At 41.0% G+C, this 13,669-nt stretch overlaps 1 protein-coding gene and 4 long non-coding RNA genes across 7 annotated transcripts; 3 read left to right on the plus strand and 2 right to left on the minus strand.

Annotated features, from left to right (window-relative positions):
* The first annotated feature begins 355 nt into the window (after nt 1–355).
* On the plus strand, nt 356–5,502 carry LOC120641545 (MADS-box transcription factor 17-like). The gene is made up of 8 exons (XM_039917716.1): nt 356–760; nt 2,464–2,545; nt 3,326–3,387; nt 3,600–3,699; nt 3,920–3,961; nt 4,549–4,590; nt 4,713–4,864; nt 4,971–5,502. Exons 1-8 carry the CDS (start codon nt 579–581, stop codon nt 5,071–5,073), a joined length of 765 nt encoding a protein of 254 aa, XP_039773650.1. The 5' UTR covers nt 356–578; the 3' UTR covers nt 5,074–5,502.
* A 608-nt stretch (nt 5,503–6,110) lies between these two features.
* On the minus strand, nt 6,111–8,463 carry LOC120641547. Of its 2 annotated transcripts, none has more exons than XR_005662302.1 (4): nt 7,797–8,463; nt 7,208–7,704; nt 6,943–7,066; nt 6,111–6,530 (listed from the first exon to the last, which is right to left on the minus strand). It is a non-coding gene; the product is annotated as an uncharacterized LOC120641547 (long non-coding RNA). The 2 variants fall into 2 exon arrangements; XR_005662301.1 differs by having other exon boundaries at nt 6,943–7,048; nt 7,797–8,461.
* A 27-nt stretch (nt 8,464–8,490) lies between these two features.
* On the minus strand, nt 8,491–9,466 carry LOC120641548. Its single transcript, XR_005662303.1, has 4 exons — nt 9,337–9,466; nt 9,104–9,231; nt 8,892–9,001; nt 8,491–8,756 (listed from the first exon to the last, which is right to left on the minus strand). It is a non-coding gene; the product is annotated as an uncharacterized LOC120641548 (long non-coding RNA).
* A 460-nt stretch (nt 9,467–9,926) lies between these two features.
* LOC120641550 lies at nt 9,927–10,600 on the plus strand. Its single transcript, XR_005662306.1, has 3 exons — nt 9,927–9,987; nt 10,090–10,199; nt 10,335–10,600. It is a non-coding gene; the product is annotated as an uncharacterized LOC120641550 (long non-coding RNA).
* Nucleotides 10,601–10,681: 81 nt separating this feature from the next.
* On the plus strand, nt 10,682–12,981 carry LOC120641549. Of its 2 annotated transcripts, XR_005662305.1 has the most exons (4): nt 10,682–11,294; nt 11,387–11,883; nt 12,044–12,149; nt 12,562–12,981. It is a non-coding gene; the product is annotated as an uncharacterized LOC120641549 (long non-coding RNA). The 2 variants fall into 2 exon arrangements; XR_005662304.1 differs by lacking the exon at nt 10,682–11,294 and having other exon boundaries at nt 11,329–11,883.
* Nucleotides 12,982–13,669: the final 688 nt, after the last annotated feature.

Consider the following 13,669-nt stretch of genomic DNA (forward strand, 5'->3'; position numbering starts at 1 on the left):
AAAAGTTACCACCCGGTACCTATGGAGAGCCTTAGGTACCGGTTGATAATACCAACCGGTACCTAAGGCTCATTCAAAGATTTCATCCACCCCAAAAGTACCGGTATGGAGATGAACCGGTACCAAACATGTACCGGTTCATCTCCATGCCGGTACTTTTGGGGTGGACCTAAGACTTGTTTTCTAGTAGTGCATAAAGCTGGCTCTCTGATGGCAGCTGGACGAGGAGGAAATGACGGACCAAAAGACGCAGGAAACCAGCAGCCAATTAAACGCCGGAACAGTTCCGGCTATACTATACCACACCACCAGCTACTCCGATCCGGAGTAGGCCCTTGCACTGTCTCCACTAACATTCCGGCAGACAGATTCCTCTCTCTCAGCTCAGCTCCCAGCAGCAAGCAAAGCCAGCTCGTTATAATGCTTCTGGGGGCAGCTCTAGCGTCATTGCAGAAAAGCAAAAAGGAAGGGGTGGGTAGCTCTCGCTCGCCTGCGAGGTTAAGGTAGCGGAGGAAGATCGGTCAGTTTGGCTGGCCTTGTGTGTTACTGGGGCTGTGGGGACAGCAGGAGGAAGCGAGATGGGGAGGGGCAGGGTCGAGCTGAAGCGGATCGAGAACAAGATCAACCGCCAGGTGACCTTCTCCAAGCGCCGCAACGGCCTCCTCAAGAAGGCCTACGAGCTCTCCGTGCTCTGCGACGCCGAGGTGGCGCTCATCGTCTTCTCCAGCCGCGGCAAGCTCTACGAGTTCGGCAGCGCAGGGTATATCCATCTCCCGTCCCCTGATCATATGCAATTCTTGCAGATCTGCTTCCGCAACCGCTTTCGTTTAATTTCCTGTTGGGTCCTCAGCCTTGCTTTTTTGTTTCTTTCCTTTCGACCTCACAGATTTAAATCTCGTCTTCGTTCTGTCCTGATTTTGGCAACAATTTCCATATGCTGCATACATATCTAACTACCTGGATCGGCTGTATCGTGATATCTATTTTGTTCCGTTGTGTTTGTGTAGTAGTACCTGCAGCGAACTCTAGGCTTAGGTGTCCTACTACTAGCTCCCGTGAGGGTGTGTACATGGATGAAGACCTTAGCTTTATTATACATATGCTAGCTTGGGGAATCTTCTTCAAAATTTTCATGCACTAACCTTTTTGTGGACAGCAGTAGCACTCTTTTGATCTTTGTTTTGGGGCTCAGACGTGTCTGTTTGTGTCTGATAGCTAGGAGAATACAAGCCGGATCTATAGAGTGCAATTTTGTGTGTGGCAGTATGGGCTTGAAGGGGAAAGGAGTGAGTTTTCCGTTTAGATACGGCTCAAGAGTAGTTTTAATGTCAGTCTTGCTTGCAGCTGTTGCTTTTATGCCCACTGAATTTATACTTGCGTTTTCTAGTACATCATTTTGCCATTTCTTTCATGTAATAAATTCCATATTTGTTTCTTCTCACATTTTTTTTGTTTTTCTTTTGTTGTTTTGTTTGCCATCATTCATGTGGTATGAATAATGCTCCTTAATCTTACGATTTTATTTTATTTTTTAAAAAAAACACTAGAGGTCTCATCAGTTCAAAGGACAATATCATACTTACTTGATGTTCCAGTAGTACCGAGTGTTGAGGTCCTAGGGTTTGTATATTCCATGAGCACTTTGTATAATTTTTCGATTTTTTCCTTCCATCTTGCTGTTAGTTTGTAACTTCATTTCCTCAAACTAAAATATATAGGGTTTTGTTCCAAAAGCATTTGAGTGGCGGCATCATCAGTTTACACCTCCAGGATTAATTAGTTTTTTGCGTTCAACTCTTTAATTAGTCCCCACAATGCATTAATCTATTCTACACTAGACAAAACTCTTGTGTTAGTATTGTTGTGAGTAGTTTCTCAGCGGTACATGAAAGACATACATACTTCACTCTTTCCTAATTCTTGATTAATTCTCAACCATTAACTGCTTTGCTTAATTTTTATGATTTAGACACACACTGCATTCCACCATACACAATTATATGTATGGTTATAATTAAGGAACACATTTTGTATTTTTATCTAGTTGATACTGAGAATTGAGCATTATCAAATGGCTATACAGCTTAAAAGCAAAATTCGGCATGAAATATACTGATGATAAAGCAAGCGCTTGATGATATAGCCAATGCTCATATTTCCTTGATCCCTGCATGCACAAGCCTTTAATTTAATTTTCAAGTACTCCCTCCATCTTCAAGTATACAACATTTAGTACAAGATAATTACTGAACTAATTAGCGTATACTAAATGTCGTGTGTGTCTATATATATATATATATATATATATATATATATATATATATATATATATATATATATATATATATATGGAGGGAGTATTATATAATTATATCAGGTATATGTATTTTTTATTTTTAGCAAGTATATGCATTTTTACATATAATCTATTTATATTCAATTCTGTATAATTTCTTTGTGCAGAGTAAGCAAGACACTGGAAAAGTATCATAATTGTTGCTACAATGCTCATGGTTCCAACAATGATTTTGGTGGTGAACCTCAGGTACTGTTAGCTGCATTCCTGATAACCTATCCAATTTTTTAGATTTGCAATATTGCCCATGTATTTTCAGTCTAGAGATCAGACTTTGAGAAATGTGATGGCTCTTGTATTTCTTAATTAAAGATCTTATTGTTCTTGTTAACATGACATGATATAGTTTGTACTTTCTTAAAAAAGTGGCAACATTTATTTTCGGACATTAAAAATACCCCAATTGTTCCATGTACAGCAATAACAATGATCATGTTTAAAGGACATCTTGTTTATAACAATTTCCCTTAACAATATGAGTCAAGTCACGATCAATAATTTAGTTAGTAAAGTCTTAATTATAAACAAAATCTGGGATGATGAGAAAAAAGTAAAAATTCAGTTTTTATCTAAACTTTTGATTAGTGATAAGTATTCACTCTGGATGTCATTATTTTCTCAAATAACTCATGATTCATCCCCCCCCCCCACCCCCACAACCTAGAAAAATGATTTATTTTATAATAAATGCACCCTTCAATTTGTATGGACTTCTAATAAAATCACTAGAGATAGTAGTAAATTTGAGGGACTAGCCAGGCATTTCTATATATATAAAGATTAATTTGCATATATATAGCAGTCATTGAGGTCAATTATATTATATTTAATCTGATAGGTCAAAATGCACATGTATTATATTGCATTGATGATCATTGTGCTGCCTATGTCAATGGGACAATAGCTGCTTTGTTGTTTCATCATCGTATAACCATCTCTCTAGCTAATATATTTTCAATTGAGCATCAGAGTTGGTACCAAGAAATGTCAAGACTCAAGGCTAAGCTTGAATCCCTCCAACGCTCTCAAAGGTATAAATATTACTTCACTCCAGATTTTTTTTATCCACATAAACATGATCGATTATATGGCCACTGCTATACATATTCAAAGACAAAAGTTTCTGAAAATAAAAACAGAAACAAATGGTTGTATTCCCCATTTCCTAATTATGCCTGATCGTGTCAAATTACTTACCATTCCATGCAAGTATACACTCACAAAAGCAGTGTTTGTTTCTAAGGCATATGCTTGGTGAGGACCTTGGGCCATTGAGCATAAAGGAGCTGCAGCAACTAGAAAAACAGCTTCAATATGCACTGTCACAGGCTCGACAGCGGAAGGTTCACATCATGTACATTAATACTCTAACTTGTCACGACAACACAATATTGTTATGTTTAATTAATTCTATGTACAACATAATAGTGTGTGAATTGACAACAAAGGAGGGTTCAGTAAGTTAAATATTAATATTACAAATACAAGGATTGTACTAAAATGTATAGTAACTAATATGCATCCTTAAGCATTGTACCTGAATATCCACTATGTTTGTTTCAGACTCAAATGATGATGGAACAGGTGGATGAGCTTCGCCGAAAGGTACATCAATCCAGCCTTATCTAAGGTTCTACCCATGCTGGCAGTCATATCTATTTAAAAAGACAAGTACATCATGCATGATTTTTTAATAATAGACCATAATTCCAATATATATTTTTTTCTCTGGAAGAAAGTACACAAGATCGATTGTTTTGCATCATGTATTTATTACAATTATGTATGTATTGTGTTTATGCATGAGTGATGCTAAAAAGGAGGAATTTTGTTCTATCAAAACATTATTTTATTTTCAATTCACAAATCACCATATAAAAATAATTGGCACATATAGCTGCAGATTGCAAGATTGGCACGACTGTTTTCAAGTATCTGTACTCTGCACGATAATTGCCAGCTTAGTTTATTACAAATGTCACTAGAATGGTCGTACCAACCACACGTGTGTTATCAAATCATTACTTACACACTTTTACAGCACCATGATTCATGAAGTTTGCTGAAGTACGTCTTTGCAACACTACATATTGCATCTACTAGAATTTTTACTTTATCAATTGATTGAGATTTCCTCTTTAATAAAGGTTCACATGATTGTTCACCTAACATCCATTTTGAACTGCACACAGGAGCGCCAACTTGGCGAGCTTAACAAGCAACTGAAAAACAAGGTCTGCTTGTTAGATAGTAACTGTCCTAGCTACAGATGTATATATACCCTTGTCAATTCGTCCACAACCCTATAGAAAGCTTATTGAAATCTTACTAGATATATATCTTCCAATACTTTCAGCTTGAAGCGGAAGGTTGTAGCAACTACAGGGCCGTCGTCGTCCAAACCTCCTGGGCAACTGACGCTGTCGTGGGTTCCGACGGCGGTGCACTCCCCGCCCCAAATGCTCAACCAGCAGCTGCTATGGACTGTGAGCCCACTCTGCAAATCGGGTACGGCTAGCTTATAAAGCAAGAACCATCATGCTTAATGCATAATAATGAATCTGAAAGCACGGGCAGTAATTAATCGAACTCCTATTATCTCTGCATGCTACAGGTATCACCAGTTCGCTTCCCCTGAGGCAGCAGCCATGCCAAGAAGCAGCACTACCGAAGGAGGGGAGCAGAACGGCCACTTCATGCTCGGTTGGGCCCTTTGAGCTGCTATCGATTTATGGAAGCAAATAATTATTATGACGTGCGCGTATGTACGCGTATAGCAAGCGATCGATTAGACGTATCACTACTGTAATTTGTAGCTGCTGAGGGTATGTATGCCCTAGCTGTAAGCTTGCACGTACTGTACTCTCTCTACCAATTATATGATGGCTCCATGCTGTAGTTTCAGAAAACAGTGCTAGGTAGCCTTCTGCTAGTACTTGATTCTTGGATTAGAATCAGCGCTTGAGTTGAAGGCCATCCAGTTGAAGGAATTGTACTCTCTCTATTCATAGTGTGCCTCCACCGTACTACCTCAACCGGCCAACTGTGGATTGGACCGTCAAAGGACTATGAAACTAGGATAGGAAAGGCATGCTTGCATTGAGCCAACCTGAACTGAAAGGCACGGACCAAATTAAATATTGAAATATGTTTGTTGAGAACTCCATGTTTAAATTCGATATTGGAAATCATGCACTGTAAGAAACCAACAACTGAAGCTGACGTCGAATGTCAACCTAATCCTGGGTAGTTTGATATATATATATATATATATATATATATATATATATATATATATATATATATATATATATATATATAGGACACTCCTATTCCATACCCTGGGTACATAATAATATTCGGTACCCGAGCGCACCCACCATCGCGCCTCCGTCCGAGGCCCCCGCCGGGTTTTCCCGTGTGAGCGCGCCCGGTCCTGGAACTGCTGGGCGCTGGACTCTTCGATCTCGCCAATTTTCCACCAGCAGGCGGTTTCCAGTGCCCGTGCTGCCACGTTGCGTCACCAGATGAATCTGGCAAAAGGCACGATGTGGACCTTTTTGTTATTTGACGCAAATACATGTTTGAACGGTGCTACTGCTGTACATATAAACACTCGCTGTTTTACCAGGCATTGGCATTTTTTGTCCAGGCAACTAGCATTGAATGTAGGACCATGACAGTTTAACACATATTTCCAATTTGAATACTCATTCGTAGTGTAAAGCTAGCATTTAGAAATGTAAATATGATATCTCTGCAGCAACTGGCTCATCTCATTCATGGGTATCCTAATCCTAGTAGAAATTTCCAATTTGAATACAGATGTTTTACGCCATCATCTTCGTGCTGGCATAAACTAGTAATTGGAAATGTAAGTATAATAACTTGGCTACAACCGGTTTATCTTATTCGTGAGCATCCTAAATACAATAGTTTTACGCCAGTCACAACCATACGTCGTCATAAAAATGAGAGATACAGAGAAAGCTCCTTGTCCCTATGAAGGCCCATTTCCTTGTCCAGACCAGCTGTTGATGTCAAGCGTCATCCTCTGGTTCTACTGATCCTTGTCGTCGTCAGCTAGTCGACCTGCTTCATATGGCCTTCAGCTATTGCTGATACTTCATCTGAAATGCAGAAAAAACTGACAAAAAGAGAACTTATACTTGACCTGAAATACAGCACAAAGATCAGATCAGTGGAAAGCATCATTGTGTTGAAGCATTAGCTAAGACAAGCTGAAAATGCATTAGCATGTAATATAGCTCTGGGAAATCAGTAGCATTCACACAAATATAAATCCGGGCTACATTTACTGGGAAATTAAGCAAATGATGTGATACAACCACCTCTGCATCAGGTTTTGCCATAAAAATGAGAAGTGCAAAGTTCAAGAACAGTTTCCAAATGTTACAGAAGAGCTCAAAAATGAATAATCTCCAATATTTATACAACTAGTTCAAGAAATGAAGGTGACATCAATATGAATCTTCTATTTGTAACACAAAATCACACAGAGAATACCAGCAACGCAAAAAAAGACAAAAACATAAGAGATGTACACAGGGGAGATGAGAAAATACCGTGGCATGATGGCAGAAGAGATCATGCGGCCAGCGGCATGTCCTGGGCAGTGGGCACTGCTGGTCGGTGAAACACCCACCCTGCGATGTTGCTCCAGTGGTGCTCCTGTTAATCAGGAGATCACTGGTTTGCATTATCAATGTACTCACACAATCAGAGATGCAGTGAAATGAATTAAATTAACTAACTCATGATTGCTGAACCAAAAATTGAATAAACAAAATGAAAGGATAGGCTAGCAAAAAAAAAAGAGGTGCTGCACACCTGATCTCACCAAATGCCCAAATCACAAGGGAATATATGAAACCACTGCTCCCCATGCACCTTCTGGCCTAATCTGGCCTTCTTCCCTGTATCCGAATCGCTAAATAAAAAACACTGCATCCATAAACAACAAAAACACACACGAAATGATAGTCTAGAATCAAAAGTGCTACAAACAGAACATTCAGATCACACCGAAGAGAAGGTGAAATGAGCAAGGAGTAACAACAAAAGTACGCAGGCTATTTTTATTTCTTACTAGGAGGTCTAGTTCCACAAGACAGAAGCTTCAAAACAATATCGTTCAGAAGGTGAAATGGGCAAGGAGTAAAGAAATTACATGAACTATTTTTATTTCTTACTAGGAGGTTCTGAACTCAACCAGGATAGAATTCTCACTCCCTCATTGTCAGTAAATAGTCAGATAAAAAGATCGTTGAGAAGGAAGAAAGTCCAGACTGTATGTAGCACCATGCCGTTATACATAGCTATCGAGCCTGCAAGAAACCGTAATTATAATAATGAAACAGGGAAAATGGGACTAGAATAGGTGAAAAAATTAGACATGTAGGTGCAGATGCAGTAGTACTCAATATAGCATTATCTTCTTATGTGAAGCCAAGAAAAATGGCAGTCTTGATCTTTACTGGAAAATGAAGTTGCCACAACAAACTGAAAATTTGGTTACATGAATTAATTAGAAATGTCACTGGCCACATCGATTTGAAATTTGAAAAAAGATAACTACAGTGAATTAATTAGAAATGTGGTCGCCACATGTATCTGAAAAATTGGCTATAATGGATTGTTCAGACATGTGAACTCCAATCTAGAGAACTCGATCAATCATCATAACCGTATACTAGTCATTTATATCTCATTTATATGCTGAAATTTAACAGCAAAGGATTGAACGTACCAAGGAAACAGCTATAATCAGCACATAGGAAGTGCTTCGTTTCTGCCCATTATTAGAAGATAGTGAGTCCTAGCTGATGAAATCCTCAATTCTTAAATATAAAAATCATCCTTATTATCTGCACTAGCCCATTATTTTGCGTTGACTAGTGAAGAAATCCTCCATCATCAGCCATCACTATATCAATTTTTATACTGACAAAAGGAATTCTAGAATACAAAACCAGTGACAGCTTAAGTCGACTAAACAGGTTAAGCATTGCTTTGTCTAAATACCTTCAAAATTTTGCTCTGTCTAAGGAACAATCAACAATTCGTACAGTTCCAATTTGTCAAGCTGGTTAAGTGAAAGAAAGAGAATGCCTGAAAGGAACGATACTGCAAAATCTTCTGTCAAAATATCACAGCACTACTTGCCCTCCTGAGCATTTTGTCAAACACATTACGGGCATGGCGGATGGGCTCCCTTGGACGGGGTGGCACTGATCCTGGTGCAGCAGATGAGCTGCCAGGTTCCATCCCTTGGAGACGTGGCTGCTGCGACCGCTGCAAGGTGAGCTGACATGAACTGTCTTGCACTACTGCTTCACAGGCCTGTCGTACCTGAGCTAGAGGAACCTGTACCCTGGAACTGTCTTGCAAGATGGAATTGAATATTAAGAACAAAACTGAAATTGGATAAGAAATGTACTTCTGTCACACTATACGACATCGGAAGCTAAAGTGTGCCGAATGAATCAGATCGGAATCATGTCAGAAAGATAACCTTGGATTTCCACACCCTGGTGTGCTGCTTCATGGAATCAAATGGGAAATAGGAAAAATATCCTGCAACTCCATGATTGCAACAATCGTCAGCCAAAATTCATGTACTATCTGCGTAAATCATTGGCACCACCACGAGAAATCAATCAAATTCAACTAAAATAAGACAGGAAAAGGACACAGGGAACCTTGCGCTGGCGGGGAGAATCGGACCTCATCCATCAGAAGAGCAGATTGCTGGGCAAGGGCCTGGGGATGCTTCTACCGCACATCGCGTGCAGCTGGATCAAAGTGGGCTGCCGTGCCGGATCCGCCCAAATGCTACACCATCGAAGAAGCTCCTGTGGAGCGGAAGGCAGGGCGATGGGTTAGCTCCGCGCGTTAGGTGCATCGGGTTGCAGAACTCTGGCCGGCGGTCGACGGTAACGGTGGCGGCAGCTACTGACCTGTGGGCAATGACGACGGGAGTGGATCAACATGCCGAGCTCGGAACGCACGATGGCAAGATGATGAATGAGTTCCCGCGCGTTAGGATTGGGTCGCGGGACTCCGGCCGGCGGTCGACGGCAATGGCGGTTTTTCTTTCCCAGTCATCACCCCGTTCCACCAATCCGATCAATTCGCCCCTCATCAAAAAAAAATCAATTCGCCAGTCGCACCACCGCCCGTTCCGAGCTCCGCGAGGTCGATCCGCTCTGTCGCCATCGCCCCCTAGATTAGATCAGTACCTGCCACCGCCATTGCCGTCGACCGCCGGCCGGAGTCCCGCGACCCAATCCTAACGCGCGGGAACTCATTCATCATCTTGCCATCGTGTGTTCCGAGCTCGGCATGTTGATCCACTCCCGTCGTCATTGCCCACAGGTCAGTAGCCGCCGCCACCGTTACCGTCGACCGCCGGCCAGAGTTCTGCAACCCGATGCACCTAACGCGCGGAGCTAACCCATCGCCCTGCCTTCCGCTCCACAGGAGCTTCTTCGATGGTGTAGCATTTGGGCGGATCCGGCACGGCAGCCCACTTTGATCCAGCTACACGCGATGTGCGGTAGAAGCATCCCCAGGCCCTTGCCCAGCAATCTGCTCTTCTGATGGATGAGGTCCGATTCTCCCCGCCAGCGCAAGGTTCCCTGTGTCCTTTTCCTGTCTTATTTTAGTTGAATTTGATTGATTTCTCGTGGTGGTGCCAATGATTTACGCAGATAGTACATGAATTTTGGCTGACGATTGTTGCAATCATGGAGTTGCAGGATATTTTTCCTATTTCCCATTTGATTCCATGAAGCAGCACACCAGGGTGTGGAAATCCAAGGTTATCTTTCTGACATGATTCCGATCTGATTCATTCGGCACACTTTAGCTTCCGATGTCGTATAGTGTGACAGAAGTACATTTCTTATCCAATTTCAGTTTTGTTCTTAATATTCAATTCCATCTTGCAAGACAGTTCCAGGGTACAGGTTCCTCTAGCTCAGGTACGACAGGCCTGTGAAGCAGTAGTGCAAGACAGTTCATGTCAGCTCACCTTGCAGCGGTCGCAGCAGCCACGTCTCCAAGGGATGGAACCTGGCAGCTCATCTGCTGCACCAGGATCAGTGCCACCCCGTCCAAGGGAGCCCATCCGCCATGCCCGTAATGTGTTTGACAAAATGCTCAGGAGGGCAAGTAGTGCTGTGATATTTTGACAGAAGATTTTGCAGTATCGTTCCTTTCAGGCATTCTCTTTCTTTCACTTAACCAGCTTGACAAATTGGAACTGTACGAATTGTTGATTGTTCCTTAGACAGAGCAAAATTTTGAAGGTATTTAGACAAAGCAATGCTTAACCTGTTTAGTCGACTTAAGCTGTCACTGGTTTTGTATTCTAGAATTCCTTTTGTCAGTATAAAAATTGATATAGTGATGGCTGATGATGGAGGATTTCTTCACTAGTCAACGCAAAATAATGGGCTAGTGCAGATAATAAGGATGATTTTTATATTTAAGAATTGAGGATTTCATCAGCTAGGACTCACTATCTTCTAATAATGGGCAGAAACGAAGCACTTCCTATGTGCTGATTATAGCTGTTTCCTTGGTACGTTCAATCCTTTGCTGTTAAATTTCAGCATATAAATGAGATATAAATGACTAGTATACGGTTATGATGATTGATCGAGTTCTCTAGATTGGAGTTCACATGTCTGAACAATCCATTATAGCCAATTTTTCAGATACATGTGGCGACCACATTTCTAATTAATTCACTGTAGTTATCTTTTTTCAAATTTCAAATCGATGTGGCCAGTGACATTTCTAATTAATTCATGTAACCAAATTTTCAGTTTGTTGTGGCAACTTCATTTTCCAGTAAAGATCAAGACTGCCATTTTTCTTGGCTTCACATAAGAAGATAATGCTATATTGAGTACTACTGCATCTGCACCTACATGTCTATTTTTTTCACCTATTCTAGTCCCATTTTCCCTGTTTCATTATTATAATTACGGTTTCTTGCAGGCTCGATAGCTATGTATAACGGCATGGTGCTACATACAGTCTGGACTTTCTTCCTTCTCAACGATCTTTTTATCTGACTATTTACTGACAATGAGGGAGTGAGAATTCTATCCTGGTTGAGTTCAGAACCTCCTAGTAAGAAATAAAAATAGTTCATGTAATTTCTTTACTCCTTGCCCATTTCACCTTCTGAACGATATTGTTTTGAAGCTTCTGTCTTGTGGAACTAGACCTCCTAGTAAGAAATAAAAATAGCCTGCGTACTTTTGTTGTTACTCCTTGCTCATTTCACCTTCTCTTCGGTGTGATCTGAATGTTCTGTTTGTAGCACTTTTGATTCTAGACTATCATTTCGTGTGTGTTTTTGTTGTTTATGGATGCAGTGTTTTTTATTTAGCGATTCGGATACAGGGAAGAAGGCCAGATTAGGCCAGAAGGTGCATGGGGAGCAGTGGTTTCATATATTCCCTTGTGATTTGGGCATTTGGTGAGATCAGGTGTGCAGCACCTCTTTTTTTTTTTGCTAGCCTATCCTTTCATTTTGTTTATTCAATTTTTGGTTCAGCAATCATGAGTTAGTTAATTTAATTCATTTCACTGCATCTCTGATTGTGTGAGTACATTGATAATGCAAACCAGTGATCTCCTGATTAACAGGAGCACCACTGGAGCAACATCGTAGGGTGGGTGTTTCACCGACCAGCAGTGCCCACTGCCCAGGACATGCCGCTGGCCGCATGATCTCTTCTGCCATCATGCCACGGTATTTTCTCATCTCCCCTGTGTACATCTCTTATGTTTTTGTCTTTTTTTGCGTTGCTGGTATTCTCTGTGTGATTTTGTGTTACAAATAGAAGATTCATATTGATGTCACCTTCATTTCTTGAACTAGTTGTATAAATATTGGAGATTATTCATTTTTGAGCTCTTCTGTAACATTTGGAAACTGTTCTTGAACTTTGCACTTCTCATTTTTATGGCAAAACCTGATGCAGAGGTGGTTGTATCACATCATTTGCTTAATTTCCCAGTAAATGTAGCCCGGATTTATATTTGTGTGAATGCTACTGATTTCCCAGAGCTATATTACATGCTAATGCATTTTCAGCTTGTCTTAGCTAATGCTTCAACACAATGATGCTTTCCACTGATCTGATCTTTGTGCTGTATTTCAGGTCAAGTATAAGTTCTCTTTTTGTCAGTTTTTTCTGCATTTCAGATGAAGTATCAGCAATAGCTGAAGGCCATATGAAGCAGGTCGACTAGCTGACGACGACAAGGATCAGTAGAACCAGAGGATGACGCTTGACATCAACAGCTGGTCTGGACAAGGAAATGGGCCTTCATAGGGACAAGGAGCTTTCTCTGTATCTCTCATTTTTATGACGACGTATGGTTGTGACTGGCGTAAAACTATTGTATTTAGGATGCTCACGAATAAGATAAACCGGTTGTAGCCAAGTTATTATACTTACATTTCCAATTACTAGTTTATGCCAGCACGAAGATGATGGCGTAAAACATCTGTATTCAAATTGGAAATTTCTACTAGGATTAGGATACCCATGAATGAGATGAGCCAGTTGCTGCAGAGATATCATATTTACATTTCTAAATGCTAGCTTTACACTACGAATGAGTATTCAAATTGGAAATATGTGTTAAACTGTCATGGTCCTACATTCAATGCTAGTTGCCTGGACAAAAAATGCCAATGCCTGGTAAAACAGCGAGTGTTTATATGTACAGCAGTAGCACCGTTCAAACATGTATTTGCGTCAAATAACAAAAAGGTCCACATCGTGCCTTTTGCCAGATTCATCTGGTGACGCAACGTGGCAGCACGGGCACTGGAAACCGCCTGCTGGTGGAAAATTGGCGAGATCGAAGAGTCCAGCGCCCAGCAGTTCCAGGACCGGGCGCGCTCACACGGGAAAACCCGGCGGGGGCCTCGGACGGAGGCGCGATGGTGGGTGCGCTCGGGTACTGAATATTATTATGTACCCAGGGTATGGAATAGGAGTGTCCTATATATATATATATATTGTGAATCCTTCCATCATCCACCGTCATTCAGGTGATTTATCAGTTGAGCTGAAGGCTAGATGACTCAATCAGTTCGACATACAGGTGCCAACTTAAGGCAATTATGAGCAAGCGTCGCTTGAAAGGTGACCCGGGCCCCCTTCAATACGACAATGAAGTGTTAGAGGATCACTCATCATGATCCATTTATATATTGGGATTGACTAATTCCTTGCAAAATATGTAGTGCAAATATTT

This window comes from Panicum virgatum, chromosome 7K (assembly GCF_016808335.1).
Source record: "Panicum virgatum strain AP13 chromosome 7K, P.virgatum_v5, whole genome shotgun sequence".
NCBI classification, from domain to species: domain Eukaryota; kingdom Viridiplantae; phylum Streptophyta; class Magnoliopsida; order Poales; family Poaceae; genus Panicum; species Panicum virgatum.

Bases quoted from the DNA above. Each gene is read 5' to 3' on its own strand.
- LOC120641545 (XM_039917716.1), top strand. From the start codon at position 579: ATGGGGAGGGGCAGGGTCGAGCTGAAGCGGATCGAGAACAAGATCAAC. The intron at 2,546-3,325 runs GTACTGTTAGCT...ATTGAGCATCAG, and splicing joins ATTTTGGTGGTGAACCTCAG to AGTTGGTACCAAGAAATGTC. The intron at 3,388-3,599 runs GTATAAATATTA...TTTGTTTCTAAG, and splicing joins TCCCTCCAACGCTCTCAAAG to GCATATGCTTGGTGAGGACC.